The 20,887-nt window shown below is 41.1% G+C and overlaps 1 protein-coding gene across 1 annotated transcript in view; it reads left to right on the top strand.

Annotated features, from left to right (window-relative positions):
• JADE2 (jade family PHD finger 2) overlaps positions 1 to 8,022 on the top strand; it is a 167,908-nt gene extending 159,886 nt beyond the window's left edge. Inside the window, exon 11 of the mRNA XM_043490812.1 lies at positions 7,997 to 8,022. Within this exon, the coding sequence (XP_043346747.1) occupies positions 7,997 to 8,007 (11 nt within the window). The 3' untranslated portion in view covers positions 8,008 to 8,022. The remainder of the gene's footprint in view (positions 1 to 7,996) is intronic.
• The last annotated feature ends 12,865 nt before the right edge of the window (positions 8,023 to 20,887 follow it).

The raw sequence follows: 20,887 nt of genomic DNA, 5'->3' as shown, positions 1-20,887 counted from the left end.
TTTCCTTAGTGTATTTATGAGAGTGTCATGTGGGACTGTATCAAATGCCTTTCTAAAATCACTCAAGTTTTCCTTTCCTTCAATTAACTTTAATTGTTATGAGTTTTTCAGTGCTGGGGCACACCACCCTAAATGTTTCATAGCTAAAATAGAGATAGCATTTCTCACCTATTTCACAGGGGACTCAGTTAATGATACTGATTAATGTTTTTAACAGCACTTTGAAAATATTAATTGCCAATTCATCTTATTATATTTAGAAAACTGAACATTGAGAGAAATATCCAGAAAACTTATACACGGATATGACCTTTACTTTCCTGCATAAGTGCTGTGCTGATTGGATTTGGTACTACAATCCTATATAGCCAGATCTTCTTCCATTCAATGGTTAACTTTTGACAAGACAAAGAAGAGTGAATAATGACGTTGGGATGTATCAACATACTCAACGCTAGACATGTCCTCTTTCAGATAAGGTCAACTGCTTGTAGACAAGGCTCAGCCAAAAAATTTTCCATTTGTAGAGACATTGAGAAGGAATGTCTTTGGTTTTAGCCCCAGGAATTGTCTTCCTTATCATGGAAAATATGTAAAATTCCAGCCTCCCTTTGTGGAAGCCACTAACTAAGAATATAAGGAAACCAGTTTGCTTCATGAGATACCATCCCAATCACACTGGAAAGAGAAACAAACTAAAATGGGATGGCAAAGCACAGTTAGGTTAAACATTCACATGAGAGATCAATGCAAAAGAAAAGAATTATATATAAATCAGAAAAATCATGAATATACAATTCCAACTCAAAAATCTCTTCCACTGCCCCCTTTCACAAGCAACAGCCAATAGAATCAATAATCTGTTGCATACAAATACATTAAATATGTGTGAGACAAAAAATATTACTCATACTCTCTGCTCACAGGTTTCAGAGTAGCAGCCGTGTTAGTCTGTATTCGCAAAAAGAAAAGGAGTACTTGTGGCACCTTAGAGACTAACAAATTTATTAGAGCATAAGCTTTCGTGAGCTACAGCATCCGATGAAGTGAGCTGTAGCTCACGAAAGCTTATGCTCTAATAAATTTGTTAGTCTCTAAGGTGCCACAAGTACTCCTTTTCTCTCTGCTCACAGTCTTTACATTAGCCTCCATAAGTAGTGAAGAAGGGAACTCCTGACTTTCACATCTAAAAATCCAGAGCTCTAGCATTTTGGTTACAGAAAGTTATCCTTTGGGGTAAATAATAGGACTTATATATCTTCTTAGACACTAGATCAGAGGGTAATAGCATCAAAACATTTGAGTAGCTATGAGTCCATTTATCGGAGGACAATGTTGAATATGCACATTACATCCTGACCTCAAAGTCAGGTGAAACAAGATCTGATATCGAAGCATGTAACCTCTTGCCAAGGCTTTTTCAAGTTGCTAGGGCTCTTGATCCCAACTCATTAAAGTCTTGTGGAAGCCCATTTGAAAGAAACCCCATCCAAAATGTATGGGAGGATTTAAGATTTATCCTAGTTACTTTTCAACCTGATATTCTATTAAAATCTTGAATGAGAGATGGAATGTCATGAACGTTTTTTTAGGAAGAGATATGTGGGATGGGCACCATAGTGGTGGCTATTCAGCAGTAAATGAGGAAGGAAGGGAATTAAGGGTGGATAACCAGACTACACCGCAATTCAGTGAGAACATTTGAGAAAGAGCCTATACCTGAGGTGAGAGAAAGCGTAACCAAGCAGAAATGGCTCTGCTCTTTATTTCTGGTTCCCTTCACTAAAGCCGCAGACTGGTAAAAAAAGAAAAGACACCTTCTAAAATAAACGTTTTGCTGTTTTTAATGCAAATGCAAACAGCTGAAGAGCCTATCATCATAATTTGCATTGGTCAGGGGCCAAAGGAAATAACAATAAAATTGCATTTTGCCAGACTGGAGTGAAATATTGGGCATTCCTGCTGTAAACATGAATAATGGTCATAGGACAACTGCCATGCTACTTAAATGTTGTTTGCTGCTAGATGGCCATTTATCACTTAACAAAAGTTATATGGTGCCACTAGCAGCAAGAAGCCAACTTCACACATGCAAAAGTTAATCAGCCAGCCCCTCCATTTACTATACATTGTTCAATCAGATCTCAGGAAGATTAGCGGAGTGTGAGGCCTGTGGTTATCTAGGAAAAATTCCCACTTGCCATTATCCTCAGCTCATATAAGGTCAGTCCTCCATTAAAAATAGCTCAAGGAAACCCCAGTGATTTAGACAGCTGTTATGTCTGTAGAAACACAGCAAGCCTTAATGCACCTTCAGTAAACCAAATGGCCACTCCAATTGCTGTTTCATATATTTACTGGGGAAGAATCAAAGACAAACATTACTGAGCCTCAAAAATCTTCTAAGCCTGTCCTGTTTTTATGCATTTCATAACTGCAAATCAGGCTGACACAGTTCAGTGAGAGCGGCCATTTTTCTCCTAATCCCTATCAGGAAGGCCAGTCTGCTGACATATTTTGTGACAAAGGAAGTGATAGTCAGGGGACAAACACATGAAAAAGACTGAAGGCTTTCAGAGTGGTTTGAAGGACAAACTCATCATGATGACCCATATAACAGACAACGGCAAGCTGGCCATTCTGGAAGATCATGCTCCATCCTTGTCACCCCAACGTCATTCACATCATCATCTCTAGAGTTTGGATGAGGGTTTCCTAATGCATACCATTATAATTAAAAATGTTTTCCTTGTCAAATAATGTTATGGAGAAGCTATTCTTCTGCAAAAAAACCCCAAAACACCAAGCAGATCGCATTGCCACACTGTTTGATACCTGGGATGTTGTCTGCGGACGGTAGCTCAGTAGATTTTGTAAAACACTGTGCTGATTGCACTAATCAGGAGTGAACAGGAAAGAGTCATTTTAGTTGAGTACTTCAATGCAATTGCAAAATAAATGTTAGACTGTCCCTATATGTTTCGCATAAGAATTGTAAGTGCCAGCATAAATACTGTCAGTAAATCATCAGTGAAGGATATGAAGATGAATTAATTTAGCCACGACTTATCTTGAAGAAGTGCAGTAAGATCTCTTTCTGTTGTGTTTGATTAAATACTAATGGCATAACTTAATTCTCTCTAACCATTAAAAACTGTTGGTACAGTACTTCTGCATAAATGCCTCTAATTTGATGAGTGTGTATTTAATATTTAGTCGTCCAAGGATAATACATTTAGGGGAGCTATTCTGGCTACTAAAAATAGTTTCTTCCTCCTGGATTTCCATGTAGGGTTGTGAAATTATGTATGTGTCTGCTGTGATTGCAACAGATAAACGTAAAACAAACAAGTAAACGCCTAAACAAGGGAAAAATCCCTTTCCAGCCAAAGAGAAGACCCTGACTGAAGCAGATGTGTTTCATAAGCATTCTTGTGCTAATCCAGCCAATTCTGCCAGGAGCTACTGGAAGAAATATTGTTATGAATACATATTAGGGTTTAATGGTACCTCTGAATGTAACCTCTTGCCAAGGCTTTTAATCTCCTCTCACCAAACTTGTTCTCTATCACTGGAATGCAGAGGTTAAATATAGAACTAAAAGTGGGATGGGGACAATTTAAATTACACACATCAGGCGTTTACCAGGAAAAAATAATGAGGAACAGGAATGAATTTTGGAAGCAGCTCACATTCTTTGCGGGCAATGCCTTTCACTCCATAACAACACCTCCTTATAACACGGGTTATCCACAGACCTGCAGACCCATGTGTCAGGAAAACCTGCCAGTGTCTATGTTTGGAAATGTAATCATCTTCAGATGGGAAACAGCACCCTTTGCTTTTCATTGCTATTTGTGCAAAGTGGTGCAGCAAATTTACTCTTGTCAGTTATGCTGCTCACCTGCAAGAAGGCCTGCAGCGATCTCTCAGGAGAAATTAGCCTTGGACTTTATTCATAAAGTGGCGAGAGGAAACATGTAAATGGCAAACAATTAAAGATGGATTAAAAGAAAATGGCATCCAGGAGTGCAAGACATCCCATCAACAGTTTAATTACTTGACAGAGATAGAGGCAATTGCAAAGAAGCCAACACAACTGACAGTTGAAAGTGCCAAGGCTCCAGATGCCTCATTGGAAAAATAACTTCTCTACCTTGGCAGCTGGGTTCTGTGATTGCCAGCCAATCAGGAGGAAAAGGAGGTCATAGAATGGGCTCAGTACATTTAGCAGCTTCACACCACCTTTGCCTTGTTGGATGAATTAACAGTCATCTATGGCCAAAATAATGTAGAGAAGCAGGCAGCATCTTTAGAAAGAGCCACATAGAGGCAGATTGTGGTCTTGGTTACATTGATGCAATTCAGGAGTACTCCGTTGACTTCACAACATAAAATGACGCTGGGGTAACAATATCTTGGATGAGTATTTGGGAAAGAAATGCTACTATGACACGGTTGCTCAAATTAAAAAGCAAGAATGCTATACCACATTTCCTCATGCACAGTCCTGAGCAAATAACAAGGAACAACTCTCTCTGACTTTCCCTTTCCCTTTGGGGTAGGAAGGAATACATCGATCAAAGGACTTCTGAATTCTTAGCCTGGCAGATATCATAGCAGTGGCATGCTCTCTACAGTGATGTCTGTTGTGTAAATGGGTAGCTGGACCAGACGATTGGTTCCCCTAAACCAAACACACAAAAGCCGACTGCACCCAACTGCTTTTTCAATGGAGGAGAAATATTCTTTCAGGTACCAAACAGTTAACCTGCATATTTTGGGACTAGGTCACTGTGGTGCAGTATATACTATGAAACTGATATTTATATTTTTTCATATTTCCTTCCTTTATATTTTGAAGAATTCTCTGAGTGCAGAGTTCAGGAGCCATTTAATTCTCAAGGTTGCTGCTCGCTTTTTACATAGAAGACGCACACACTATGCTCTCTCATGGAGACTTTATTTTGTTCTTTCTCGTTAATTTACTTGGTCTAAAATTTAAAAAAAGGAAACCAACAACAAGAAATTTAAATTAGTTTAGACTGAAAGAACAGGTTTGTATATGGAAGCATAAGTCATCTAATTACCCACTAAAAGTCAGCATATAGAACCTGAGGCTGCAGTTCTTGCTCATGTGAATCATCCTGTCTAAGTATATGGGAACTATTTGCATAAATAAGGTCTAAGTATGTGAATCAGGGCTGTAAGGTTGGGCCTATGGTGGGTATTTCAACTCAGGACCATCTCTGCTTAATACAAAGTGCAGACTTTTTTTTAAAAGGGCAATGAGTATTAAATATTTAGATTTAATGAAGACATAATCATTAAACAGATGTGCTCGTCTTTTCAGCAATACATTATAATACTATTATCAACTACAGAGGAAACAGACACAATAACAAGGGCAGAGGTTAAAATATTGCTGTTGTGAATCAGCCATTAGCAGCCTTGCCGCTGGACTGAAATTGTCTGATCAATAAAATAGAATTTTCCTTGCAAGTCAATATAGTTAAGTCGCAAAATAGCACATAGTCATATAGTTGTGACTTTTGCCAAAAGATGATATACAAGATAATTGCTCTCAAAGCCTCCTTGAGGAAATCCAACTGGAAACAAGTGAGAGGTTGATCCGAGAGTACCCAAGCAATTCGTTACTACTCATTAAGGATTATCCACCTACCTTGCAGTGCTCGCAGTTGCTAGTGTTCAGCATGCAGTGCAGGATGTAGAGCCAGGAACCATGGTCAGATCCGATTCACTTGCCCTCCGTAGTATAGGTTTTATATTTCTATCAAATTCTTGTGGTGTCTCAAAAACTGTTACAGTGGTAATAAAAGAAAAGGAGTACTTGTGGCACCTTAGAGACTAACAAATTTATTAGAGCATAAGCTTTCGTGAGCTACAGCTCACTTCATCCTGACCCATAACTATTTAAGCTTTCGTGAGCTACAGCTCACTTCATCCTGACCCATAACTATTTCACATTTGGGGACAATGTATACCTTCAAATCAGCGTCACTGCGATGGGTACCCGCATGGCCCCACAGTATGCCAACATTTTTATGGCTGACTTAGAACAACGCTTCCTCAGCTCTCGTCCCCTAATGCCCCTACTCTACTTGCGCTACATTGATGACATCTTCATCATCTGGACCCATGGAAAAGAAGCTCTTGAGGAATTCCACCATGATTTCAACAATTTCCATCCCACCATCAACCTCAGCCTGGACCAGTCCACACAAGAGATCCACTTCCTGGACACTACGGTGCTAATAAGCGATGGTCACATAAACACCACCCTATATCGGAAACCTACTGACCGCTATTCCTACCTACATGCCTCTAGCTTTCATCCAGATCATACCACTCGATCCAATGTCTACAGCCAAGCGCTACGATATAACCGCATTTGCTCCAACCCCTCAGACAGAGACAAACACCTACAAGATCTCTATCATGCATTCCTACAACTACAATACCCACCTGCTGAAGTGAAGAAACAGATTGACAGAGCCAGAAGAGTACCCAGAAGTCACCTACTACAGGACAGGCCCAACAAAGAAAACAACAGAACGCCACTAGCCATCACCTTCAGCCCCCAACTAAAACCTCTCCAACGCATCATCAAGGATCTACAACCCATCCTGAAGGACGAGCCATCGCTCTCTCAGATCTTGGGAGACAGACCAGTCCTTGCTTACAGACAGCCCCCCAATCTGAAGCAAATACTCACCAGCAACCACACACCACACAACAGAACCACTAACCCAGGAACTTATCCTTGCAACAAAGCCCGTTGCCAACTCTGTCCACATATCTATTCAGGGGATACCATCATAGGGCCTAATCACATCAGCCACACTATCAGAGGCTCGTTCACCTGCGCATCTACCAATGTGATATATGCCATCATGTGCCAGCAATGCCCCTCTGCCATGTACATTGGCCAAACTGGACAGTCTCTACGTAAAAGAATGAATGGACACAAATCAGACGTCAAGAATTATAACATTCAAAAACCAGTTGGAGAACACTTCAATCTCTCTGGTCACTCGATCACAGACCTAAGAGTGGCTATACTTCAACAAAAAAGCTTCAAAAACAGACTCCAACGAGAGACTGCTGAATTGGAATTAATTTGCAAACTGGATACAATTAACTTAGGCTTGAATAGAGACTGGGAATGGATGAGTCATTACACAAAGTAAAACTATTTCCCCATGTTTCAGAGTAGCAGCCGTGTTAGTCTGTATTCTCAAAAAGAAAAGGAGTACTTGTGGCACCTTAGAGACTAATTTCTATTTCCCCATGGTATTTCTCCCTCCCACCCCCCCCCCCCACTGTTCCTCTGATATTCTTGTTAACTGCTGGAATTAGCCTACCTGCTTGTCACCATGAAAGGTTTTCCTCCTTCCCCCCCCTGCTGTTGGTGATGGCTTATCTTAAGTGATCACTCTCCTTACAGTGTGTATGATAAACCCATTGTTTCATGTTCTCTGTGTGTGTGTATATAAATCTCTCCTCTGTTTTTTCCACCAAATGCATCCGATGAAGTGAGCTGTAGCTCACGAAAGCTTATGCTCTAATAAATTTGTTAGTCTCTAAGGTGCCACAAGTACTCCTTTTCTTTTTGCGAATACAGACTAACACGGCTGCTACTCTGAAACTAGTGGTAATAAAAGTAGGCTTTCAAATCAGATACCATCAAGTATCCTGATATGCCACATGGTAACTGACATCATTCCACTGTGCATGGAGCAAAACGTTCTCACCCATCTACACAGAATTCTGGGATGCTTCACTGAATGTGGTGTGCTAAAAATGGTGAGGATTATTGTACATGTTTCCTTCAAGAAATTTGGCATCATACCCATCCCTGCACCTCAATTTGTCATTAAAAAGCATTTACCTACAAGGGCTTTGAGACAGGGTAATTTAGATGTGAAATGTGCTTAACTAATTACAGTTTTCTATTAATCTTTGGAACAACTAGGACTGCACTGAGTAACAACAACACCTTGAGGACAGTGGAGTCCTCGCATGTGGGTTCTGCAGCTGCTCCACATCTCCCACTGCTGAGATCTGACACAAGGCAGGCAGAGGATGCAGATAAATGGGCAATAGCTTGACAAAAGAGGCTGACCCTCTGGCTAATTACACAGGTATTTTCTACTGCTAGTCTGGAAATTAGTTAAACTGAAAGAGCAGTCTCTAAAACTCCTAGGAGAAGCTGATGCTGCCACAGAAAAGAGTTTAAGGCTTTTCCATGCTATGTGTAAACCTTTTTCATGTATCCAATGCACTTTTCAGTCTCTGTATTTCTTTATTTTTCCTCTCCTTTATTCTCCTCCATTTTCTTGTGTTCTCAACCTCTGACTCCATAGCTTCCCACCTCTCCTCTTCATTGCGATACACTGCATGCTCCTTTCTGCTCAGTAGAGGCTGGGGAGCATGTGAAGGCCAAGAAGATGGTTGGATTTGAAGCTTTGGCATTAGAGATGGGGGTCAAACGAAAACTCCACACCTGGAAAACAACAGAATCTGATTAAACTCTGGATCCACATAAGTGTTCACATTCTTGAAGGCTGAACCAGTCTCTGTGCACTTATGTGGAAGGTGTCAGCAATGGTTCAGGGGTACCTGCAAAGCAAGAAGCTTACAAAGTTGCAAACAGTGCATTAAAAATGTCCAAAAAAGCCCTTAAAAAGGCATTTGCTTTCTCATATACTACAAACAATGCAGGCTACTGCTCAAAGGGAATGGCAGAGAAGGGTATAAATACCTAACCTTATGAACCCAGCAGGATGAATAATGCAATTCCAAAGGAGAGAAATCTGTAATTTTTGCAGCTCCTAACCTCCATACCTGAGGGAATACAGCAAAGTTCAGAGGATAAAACGGAACAGCAGAGAAACGAATCCTTTCCACTAAAAGCTGCCGGCAGATCATTTCAATCCAGATAATGGTCTGGAAGCTATGCCTGAACAAATGAACCCTCCAGTACACATCGCGCTCAGTGATTCATATCCAGTCCAGTTCAGTGGAGATCAATGGTTGTTACCAGAGGCCATCCATGATAATCTGCTGCCCTAGGCAAAACTTCAGTGTGCTGCCCCTCTCCTCATAGGCCTGAGTCAGCAGATTTGGCCCAGCTGCCCCTCTGTCAGAATGGAGGGGCAGCCAGGCCAAATTTGAGCGAGAGGCTGTGACACAGAACCTATTGGGGGTTCACTATTCTGTGTCAGCAACTCTTATCAGGACTGGCAGACTCTTAACATATTGTTGTCATAATGTTTATCTATAGAGAAAGTCATGCAAGATATCAAATTAAAGCTGGTAACACACTGGTCATTAATATCATTGTGAAATGTAGATATTCGCACTATCTAAGGAATTATGGATATTTACTGAGATTATGCTTTCAAATCTATCACCAAATGGAGAAACAGATTTTCTTCCAGACAGAAGGGAAGGTAGTTAGCTTCATGCCTCTAATGTAAATTAAGTGTGTGAAATCAACACAAAGGAAGCCCCATTTGGATGCAAGTCAACAGGAAAAGCCAGATTGACTGGGGGATGTGAAATCAGCATGAGAGACCAAGGCCACCAGGGTTATCTTGTCTCTGGGATCAAAACAATGACTTTTAGGGAAATGTAGTACTTGTGGCACCTTAGAGACTAACAAATTTATTTGAGCATAAGCTTTCGTGAGCTACAGCTCACTTTAACAAATTTATTTTAGCATAAGCTTTCGTGAGCTACAGCTCACTGAAGTGAGCTGTAGCTCACGAAAGCTTATGCTCAAATAAATGTGTTAGTCTCTAAGGTACCACAAGTACTCCTTTTCTTTTTGTGAATACAGACTAACACGGCTGCTACTCTGAAACCTGTCATTATTTTAGGGAAATATAAGGTGAAGAAAAGACATTTTAGTATCCATTCATTGAGGACACCCCTTGAAGGGCTTAGGACAGGGGTTCTCAAACTGGGGTTCGGGACCCCGCAGGGGGTCACAAGGTTATTACAGAGGGGGTCATGAGCTGTCAACCTCCACCCCAATCCCCGCTTGCCTCCAGCATTTATATTGGTGTTAAATATATTAAAAAGTGTATTTAATTTATTAGAGGGGGTCGCACTCTGAGGCTTGTGATGTGAAAGGGGTCACCAGTAAAACAGGTTTCAGAGTAGCAGCCGTGTTAGTCTGTATTCGCAAAAAGAAAAGGAGTACTTGTGGTACCTTAGAGACTAACACATACAGACTCCAACGAGAGACTGCTGAATTGGAATTAATTTGCAAACTGGATACAATTAACTTAGGCTTGAATAGAGACTGGGAATGGATGAGTCATTACACAAAGTAAAACTATTTCCCCATGGTATTTCTCCCTCCCACCCCACCCCCCACTGTTCCTCTGATATTCTTGTTAACTGCTGGAATTAGCCTACCTTGCTTGTCACCATGAAAGGTTTTCCTCCTTTCCCCCCCCTGCTGCTGGTGATGGCTTATCTTATGTGATCACTCTCCTTACGGTGTGTATGATAAACCCATTGTTTCATGTTCTCTGTGTGTGTGTATATAAATCTCTCCTCTGTTTTTTCCACCAAATGCATCCAATGAAGTGAGCTGTAGCTCACGAAAGCTTATGCTCTAATAAATTTGTTAGTCTCTAAGGTGCCACAAGTACTCCTTTTCTTTTTACCAGTAAAACAGTTTGAGACCCACTGGCATAGGGGAATCATGAAAATCTGGACCCGGTATGACTGAATACCAGCAAGCTCTATAGGAAACTTTAGGTAAGAGACTGTTTTAGATAATATTAACTTTCCAGAGATAAAAGAAAAGGAGTACTTGTGGCACCTTAGAGACTAACAAATTTATTAGAGCATAAGCTTTCATGAGCTACAGCTCACTTCATCGGATGCTCACGAAAGCTTATGCTCTAATAAATTTGTTAGTCTCTAAGGTGCCACAAGTACTCCTTTTCTTTTTGCAAATACAGACTAACACGGCTGCTACTCTGAAATCTGTTGCAAGAGATAAGTTCTAGCCTTGTAGATATGCATCTTTTTGTGTTGTTTGTAATCATTTTCTGTTGCTATTGTCTTTGCTTAGTAACACTTAAGTCTCTGTTCTTTATTAATATTCTTGGTTTTGCTATAATTTCTTCCCAGTGTTGTAATATTAAAATGTGAGTCCTCACTGAGGTAACAGGCTGGAATGCATACTGTCTATTTGGAGACAGCGGCCTTGGTAATTTTTAAGTGTGTCCAGTGATGAGGGCTGGATACTGCACAGGAATGCCTTTCTGGGGGCTCAAGGACTAGGGTACATCAAATGTTACCTGCAAGGCAAAGTAAAAGCCTGACAGAGCTTTAGAGGAGATTGGTTGGCTAACAGACAGGGAGCTGTCATCCAGTTTAGCTCCAGCAAGTGTCTTTTGCTAAGGCAGAGGATTAACAAGATCACACAGAGTTCTGGGTGACCCAAAAAAGCATTCCAGTGGCGTTGCAATATGGTGCAAGGAGTGACAATGCCACTCAAATTTCTGCCACCCTAGGCATCTGCCCACTTTGGCTACAGCTAGAGTGGTCCCTGGTTGTTACTCCCCCAGAAGGTGTCTTGTGGCCTATGTGAAAGGACTTGGTGATCTCAGTCCCCTTGCTAGGGCTTCACTTGGCAGAAAACACCATCAGAACTGGTACAGTGCTAACTAGTGCCCTGGCAGAGAGTCTGAGCAGGAATGCAGGTGGCTGAATGGGCCTTGTACACTAACCTACTCTCTCAAGAGCGCTAGAGCAGAGGTGTGGATGAAAGAGAAGTTCAGTTTCTATTGTACTGTCACTTTGGTTTTAATGCCTTCAGTTTGGCATCTGGTTCTTTACGGGCATGGATCTGAAGGAGCGGCTCATACCCGCTACCCACCTACATTTCACCAACACCAAACAGTAATGAACCGTGAGCTGACAGTGTTCCTTTAAGACACTGGGATGCTGAGGTAAGGAGGTCAAATAAGGGCCAGTGGAATTTTCTTGTATCCTTGTGTCTGTGTTTATCAGCGCAGCAAGGAAGTGGCTGAAATTTGCTGAGCTTTAAAGAGTTCTGTTACTCCTCTTGAGTTTGATCTAATATGGCTTTTACCAACCCTCTGGGTGTTCGTTTGTTTGACTACAACTGTGAACCCTGCTTATATAAATACACCATCAAGAGGGAATAGATGAGATCAGAAACCACGAGCCCATAACAAATAAGGGAAAGGAACTCCATGAGTCGCTCTGGCAGTGGAGGGAACTCTTATAAATGAAGCAGAGAATGACAGAAAGCAGGGGCAGGTATACACCCAAATAAACAGTAAATGCCTTATCAGCATCAGCATCCAGTAAACCATAATAATATCAAACCTTACATGAATATATAAAGGTTTTCACCCAAACATCTGAAAATGCTTTACAAACATTAATCAACATCCCCTGCTCCCTATGAAGTGGGGAAATATTATGATGCCAATTTTACAGAGTTATTTTCTAAAGCTAGAATGTGCAATTTTGGTTTTAAAATTTGGCAAAATCAGTTCTCCCATCCTTACCGGAAATCCTTAAAGATGGTGAATAACAGACAGAAGCCAAGATTTTCAAAAATGACTAGTGATTGTGGAAGCCCAGCTTGAATGGGCCTGATTTTCAGAAAGTGTGGAAAATGTGCAAGCATCTTTATGGCGTAGTAAGTTGGGAACCTAAAAATGGGGGCAGCCAGATTCACTAGTCACCTCTGAAAATGTTCAGCAATTCATTTAACATGAACTTCCATTTGAAGTTAAACTCTTTTCCAGCACCAGCACCTATTCAAACAGTTAGTTGTACATACAAAGTGGGGAGTGGTTTAAGGCTGTCTGAAAAATTGGCCCTGCAAGTCTATCTATATAATAGTCTCAAGCACCAGCAGCAGTTTCCAAAGTACTGGTTAAGCTTCACTTTATTTACAATACATATAAAGCAGAATATACAGACTAAGTCATTCAATGCATGTACAAATTTCTCTGTCTCTCACATACACATATATCTGTTATACCAAACACAGAGTGGCTGGATTTTAAATTTGCACATTCAAGCCCCTCTTGTAATCCACCTGAGAATGAAATACAATTAATCATTTGAAACAAGAGGTGACAAAATAGTGCTCTGGCTCCTGCCCTCCTAATCTGCCCCAGCACAATGCGCAGCATCCCAATCCCACAGAGATATCCTTGTATGGCTCTGTGTATGGCAGCTATTCAACTCTGTAGCAGCTGATCCAGCAGTCACTTGTTTCCATTCCTTTCCCTGTTGCCATGAATCAGGAGGAACAGAGGCAGGGTGGGATGAAGTAGATCATAACAAATAGTTTTTTTGTAAGGAGTGTTGGATCTGAACTGCAGGGGGAAGGCATGCAAAGAGTTAGCCCATGACTCCAGGCAGAATGATGTGTTTGCGATAGAGAGCAGCCGTCCTGGGTCTCTTATATCCCAGAGCCTTAGTCTGGAATGAGTGTGCAACCCACATGCCAAAAGAGTTTGGCCACTCATGATTAAAGAATAGCATAATCCTACTCTGCATGTTTTCCAGAAGCCTAGTTAACGCTTGATTAATATTTTCTATAGACTGACTAATGCCAGACTCCAAACAATTACTTTTACCGGTGGTTCCTCTGAAAATGCAGAATGAAGCTGGACTCCCCTGTGATGTGGTGTATCCATTTGTTTGTCTGTTTTTGTCATATTGAGATCATATTTACTCACATGGCAACATGCATGTGTTAGTCACTGTTTTCCCTTCCTGGTTTTAGGTCACCACAGTGTAGAATGGTTCTGATCTGTATCTTTAATACTGGGTCACTGTTTAATGTGTCATTAATAATACTTGCTCACCAAATCTGGACAAGAATTGTAAGATCCCATCATTACAGAGCAGAATGGCATCCAGGATTATTTTAGTTTACTACAGATTTGTGGAGTTTTATTGGTCATTTATACAGTTGAAACTTCTGATCAGAACATTGCCTATCCTTAGGAAAGTGCAGATTCAACCTTCATAGCTCAGGCCTATAATGGGCTGAATGAAGCCCCCGGTCTAAACAACCCACATACAATTCTAGATCCAAACATCACAGCTTGGCCCCATCTTGCCACTAATTTTAAAATTCTAATACAATTGTGATTTAAGGCATCTCAGATTGAAAGTAACCTCAGGAGAGCACTTGATGTCTATGCTAAAAGTTTTGAAGCAGAAAATACTTCTGGTGACATGATGTTTTCACCTGGATGAGTGATGATTGTGTTATTCCTCTTCCTCCTTGGGGACTAAACCAGCATTTGTTTCAGTTTGGCTAATGTCCTCCAAGCATTATTTGTGATACTTGGAATCCAGCATGACAGTCCTCATTCCTGCTGAACTCCACTGGCCTCTTCCTAACACAAATCTTCTCCTCCCCTTGGAAGATTAATTGTAGCTATGCCAGTTCTTTGGCAATAAATGAAAACCAGAACAAAATTACAAATAGGGCCTTTTTTCTTGGAACACAAATGAACCTCAAGGAACAATGTCTGCTATTTTGTTGGAGGTTTCCAAAGATGATGTGTACTGGTTTATATGATGAAGCATCAATGTAGAAATCTCCTACACAAAACTGAGATCCTGCCCAATTGTGGTCATTAAAGATTCATAAGATGGCACTTTTCTTAAGAGTAGAGTTGTTAGCCTCAATGTTCTAACTAAATTCCTATGCAGTTATTTATTTTCTCCCTAATACACATTTTCCTTTCAGCTTCAACTGTATTCAGTGAGTACAGCTGTATTTCAGTTGCACTTCTAACTGAGCCATGGAAAAAGGTATTTCTCTGAGTGAGGACTGTAGGACTTGGTGTCATTACAATCATATAAAGCTCTGCAAAAATATATATCCCTAAGTGATAAGGGAGTGAGATAAAATCTTATACTATGAGCAACCCTACAATAGCAAACAAGTGAGCATTAATTGATGATCAACCCAATGTACACAGCTAAATATTGATGAGCAGCCCTGCAACTTCTAACCGAATGTGCGCACACCCACTCTTATGATCAACCCTGCAATAACAAATCAGTGACCACAGCGCAACGGTGAGTTGCTGTGATGGCCATTCTCCTCCCGCGGGAGTTTCACCATTGGCTTCAATGGGAGCAGAGTTAGGGCAGCTCTGAGGGCTTTTGAAAATCCCACCCCCCCCACAACACTATGCAAAGCCCAACAACTATTAACCTTTGTGCACAAATAATCCTAATGGTCAGCTCTACAATAACAAACCAATGTGCACAGCCTAAATGTCACAAGCAAGCAGACAATTAACTACATTGCGTGGTCCAGGCTATAAGTAACTCTATAATAACAAACCACTATCCATCTCTGATGAAAACAAATTGGGGAGGAAAGAGGTTTCAGTTTCAAACTTTCCATGGGGCAGTTTCCTTTTTGTACTTTCTAGTTGGCCTTTAAACCTTTCACATGGGGCTGTGGCTCAAATGTGCTTTTATAATTTGATAAGCTTAAATGTGATACATTTTTTTGTTTAAAATAAGCTTAAATTGTTTTATGGTGTTCACGTAGTTTAAAGTTGTGCAAAGGTAATAGAGATGTGAAATGCAAATTTACTCTTCTGTGTTTTAAGTAGGAGACACATTTGTGCTTGCACATTTTAGCATCTCTTACCTAATATTTATCTGTTGAATAATTTCTTATTTAATCACACTAGCTTATCTTTGTGATACAACTCTACAGATGTGACATGGCAGGATTACTACCTTTGAAGCATCTGTAATAACAGAAGGATGAAAGATGTCAACATGAGTATGGGATTCACCCAAGGCAAATATGCACTGAGTAAGCAGAGAAGAAAGATAATGGGTTGACTCCCATCTGAAGAGCATATCTAACGTCTGCAAGAGGGGAAAAGGTTGTCTCTGTTTTTCTATTGCTCTGGGGTTCACTTAGCTTGGCCTCTGTAGGTTAGAGAAATAACACAAACAGACCTATAGGGGTTAGAACCATAGGCAGAAAATAACACAGTGAAATTCAACTTGGAAAACACCGTATAATATGCTTAGGGATTGAACTACATGTATGTTACTGAGAAGGTGAAATACTGAATGAGACCTAGAGGTGACAATGGGCAGCAAATAAGCTGTGAATTTGCAATATAGCAAAAAAAAGGCCAATTAAATATTGGGATGTATACACAAAGGCAAAAAATTAGGAGTAAGTTTCCTCTCTGCATGTCTCTAGTACACCTGCACCTGGAAGGCTGCATTTGGTTCTGGGTATTACAAGAAAGTTATTGGCAAATTGGAGAGAGTTTCAGAGAAAAACAGCTTGAAAGATCAGGGCAGACTCAGGACAAAATATGAAAAAAGCTAAATATACAGTTTGGCAAAGAGATGACTGAGGGAAGCATGATATGAGCATGCAGAAAGTTGAAAGACGTAAACACTGTGATGAAAAGGAATTCTTTAGAGTGGTACAGAACATAGAGTAATGGGAAAACGTCCCAATGCCAGGACAGCCACCTGTGGAACTCTCTTTCAAGGGGAGTGGTAAATGATTGATTATTTGGCGTATTTAAAAAGAGGTCTGGACAAAAAACTAAAAATGGCACAGTTCTGCATGTACAGGAAGATGGAGTGAATGAGCTAACAGATCTCTGCTTCTGGGGCATTTGTAAGTAAAGTTGTTGTTTTATTTCTGAATGTAGAATGAAGATGTCCAGTACAAAGGGAAACTGAGTCAGCCTTTTGCATTGTTTAGTTTCGCCCTACTCCAGCTGACCAGAGCACAGGAATGACCTCATTTTCCTCCTTTCCATCCCCCGAGGCAGTATAAGCAGTGTGTGATGGAAAGACAGTGAAGACTTTGTTGCCCAAGGGAAGCCAGGCCGAAAATCTGCAGTTCAATCTCTGTATAAATCCACAAAAAGAAAAGGAGTACTTGTGGCACCTTAGAGACTAACAAGTTTATTTGAGCATAAGCTTTCGTGAGCTACAGCTCACTTCAACAATGAAGTTCCAATGAAGTGAGCTGTAGCTCACGAAAGCATATGCTCAAATAATTTTGTTAGTCTCTAAGGTGCCACAAGTACTTCTTTTCTTTTTGTGAATACAGACTAACACGACTGCTACTCTGAAACCTGTATAAATCCAGTTTGTTTTCTTCTAAACCATGTGTAATTTTTATCAACAAAGATGGAGGGCCTGATCGTCAGCTCGCATAGCGTGGTGCAGCAATGGAGCTACACCAATTTACACCAGCCAAGGATCTGGCCCCAAGTCTTGTATCCAACCATGGAATCTGGGAATGGGGAAAAGACTGTAGCTGATTTAGGCAAAGTAGCTTTTCACTCCCGGCAAGTGCAGTCTTGTTCTCCCTCACAACCAGGGTTGATTAAAGCAGGATCCTCATGTTCAGTGGGGATCTTGAAGAGACCATGAGGCAGAGGGAGAAGTAAAGTAAGAGGCAGAGACTGATCAATGCTTAGCTGTTTGCCAACACCCAAACTACAGTGCAGGCAGGCAGGGCTGCTTTGCCCTATGGGTACTCTTGCAAATCAGGGCTCAGGGCATTGTGGGCAGCAGACACTGCCCCTGGCTCTGCTGATGACCCCTGTTCTATAGATAAACAGAGGGGCTCCAGCCTCGAGGGCTGTGAGTCAGCTCCTTTCACCAGCACTAAATTCACATGAAACATTAAAAACAACTCCCACAGCTTTCTGCATGTGAACAAGCCAAGCTATTGATTCCTCCCTGCCTGTATGCTGTATCCAGGCACAGCATGTGAGTTGTGACAAAAGCACTGGCACGCGGTGCTCGTCATGTCTTCCTGGTCTCTGAACCTTGCCTTTCTTTCTGCCACTTTATCCTTTCAATAACAGAGGCTGTGGGCTCTAGTGGATGGGTCTTTCTTTCCTTCTTGGTACTGCTTTGCCTTGTACAATGCCATTGTGTCATTTGACACTCGTTTCTTACACTATAACTTGGCTAGTTACAGAACAGCCCATGGTGTTGTCTCTTCATTGCCTTTTCATTTTCACGTACTTATTGGATTGCCACAGGCATGTCTTCTAAGCTGTAATGTTCCGGACAACTAACCCAGTAGGCCCTATTCTGCCATCCATTACTTGTTTTACTGCTATTTGCTGTCCTCTATTGACTCTTTTAATGTCAGGTTTAAGTTTTACTGCAGAGTGAAAGAAAAAATCCTCTTTGCCTTATTTGGACCAGAAGTCAGCCCTGGCTGAGTCTAGGAAGTTTTACCTGCTGCCAGGCTGAGTTTGGCCCTGGACTGGAGAATGACTGCAGTTCAAACTTGGTTTCATGTAGACGTATCTAGGTACTGAAATATCTGACCGGCTCACTGCTGGGACTTGACATGAGGACCCCTCCCCCGAGAAGTGTCAGTGCAACAACCACTTAGAGCTAAAGGCAAATCTCTGTTGGCCGTGAGTGATATCAGACTTGCTAAACCACTGGCCATTGAAAGCATCTAGAAGTGACGTTGCCAGGTTATGAATATAGTGAAAGGCGACCAAGACAATGTTAACATACTAAACAGAGATGAGCAGATGTGTGCTTGGTGCTAAAGCAGAAGGATTCAGATCTTCTAGGAGAAATGTTACTTCAGCCAATGAAAGTGCATGGGGAAGGCTTTCAGGAGGACAGTGGCAGCATTTACATGTACAGGATTTGAAAAACCATCTCAGCATAAGATCTAGGCTTCTCCAGCTTCAGGTGTCACTTCCATTTTAGAAAGACAAGATTTGTGCTGGGCCATGTGGCAATTTGTTGACAATTTGGTGTGCTCAGGCCCTATGCTCTATACTGCACTCCTAGGCCAGCAGAACCTGAGAGCAGAACAGACCTGAGGCCAGAGCCTGGAGAGAGGAGGCCTGAGACATTGTTTCTTCTAATCGTCACTGTGGTTTAATGGTTTGGGCCTATACCTAAAACTTTCGTCAGCCTAGGTATGCTGTTGCGAGGTGTGAAAAATTCACACTTCTGAGAGATGTGGGTAGGCTGATATAAGCCCCAGTAAGATCAATAGAAAAATTATTCCATCAGCCTAGCTACCGCTTCTCGAGGGGTGGATTTATTACAGAGATGGAAAACCTCTTCCACTTCTGTAGCAAGTATCGACACTACAGCGCTACAGCTGTGTAGCTGCAGCTGTACTGCGGTAGCACTTGCAATGTAGACATACACTGGAGATACCTTCCGCCCTCTTCTGTTGCAGGGAGAGCAGCTGGGACACAGATTCCAATTTAATTTACAGTGTGCTAGACCAGAATAATTGCAGTGACTTCAGTAGCGATATTCCAGATTTTCACCAGTAGAGCTGAGATCAGAATCTGGTCCAGCGCCTTTTGTATCAATGCTGGGAAACTCTGTTCATCATCTGTACCTATGTGGGGTATGCTGTCTATGAACTATATAGTTTCTGGCTATATGCTTTCTATAAGTGGCCTGTGTATACAAACTATCCATGCCATTGTTCTGTCTATGGCAATACAAAGAGGATCCTTAGAAATCAGAGAACCCATGCATGGGGAAAGTTGTACTTGTTACCTGATTTTGAGATCACTTAAACAGGTTTAAAGCAGGAATAACTTCACTGAAATCAATGGATTTAAATGGGTGTAAAATTGGGCCTTAAAGTGAGCAGGGATTCAGGGCCTTATTTTACTAAGACGGAAGGAGAGAAGGAGGGAACTAGGGAAAAATTCCTAGTTATTGTTAAAACATCCACTGACATAAAGTTTCAGAGTAGCAGCCGTGTTAGTCTGTATTCACAAAAAGAAAAGGAGTACTTGTGGCACCTTAGAGACTAACAAATTTATTAGAGCATAAGCTTTCGTGAGCTACAGCTCACTTCATCGGATGCATCCGATGCATCCGATGAAGTGAGCTGTAGCTCACGAAAGCTTATGCTCTAATAAATTTGTTAGTCTCTAAGGTGCCACAAGTACTCCTTTTCTTTTGACATAAAGTTGTCACTGTGCACATAAGTGAGAATGAACTGTTTCATAGCTCAGTAATATTATTAACATTTATAACTAAGTGTCCTAATATATGTTAAACTAATAACCACACTGAAAACACAAACAATTTAATATCATGATTGTGCACAGCGCTTCCTTTCCAATTTGCCATCATGACCTAAATTATAATTAATAGCCATGACTGTTGTTTTAAAACGGGCCCTCATATATTTCACTTACATTTTTCTTCAGAGTTTCCTAGGAAATTGAATTACCCTGAGAGGAGTCTAGTGGCATTGATGCATTTCTATTAGTACATAACATAGAACTGTAGATTGTGGGGGGACAGTGCATCTAGATGTTTATATTTATCTAAGTTTAATGTAAGTAGGTTTCTTTGGAACATATTTTTACTAATTTCCCTCTTACTTTTCCTCTGGGCCCTTCAATCTTTTGACGCTGCTACCTTAAAAGCTAAAATGTTATAAGTAACCTGCTGAGAGAAAATTGGACTTGAAAACAAGTTTCTCACAGCTGCTGTCTGTCAGTTCCTGTCCATGAGTCAGCGGCAAATGGTTGTATAAACACTGCTACTTCTCTAATACTCTTTCTCCCTGACAGCTCCAGACTCTCCTCACCACTGCCAAGAAAGCTAATGCACAGACACTATTCCTGGGCAGCAACAAAACACTGCCATTCAGCAAACCTGGGACAGTCTCCTCTTCTGCCTAACTTGCCCCAAGTCTTCTAGCATTAGGAAGGCAGGTAGCCACTATCAAATTCAAGTCGTGGCACTGGCGAATGGGCTTCCCCTCAAATTAACAGGCATTTTGTGTAAGATTACTCAAAGG

The sequence above is a fragment of the Dermochelys coriacea genome, chromosome 8, assembly GCF_009764565.3.
Source record: "Dermochelys coriacea isolate rDerCor1 chromosome 8, rDerCor1.pri.v4, whole genome shotgun sequence".
Taxonomy (NCBI): Eukaryota; Metazoa; Chordata; order Testudines; family Dermochelyidae; genus Dermochelys; species Dermochelys coriacea.
The sequence above is the reverse complement of the archived record's forward strand: the minus strand, read 5'-3'. Positions and strand labels throughout refer to the sequence as shown.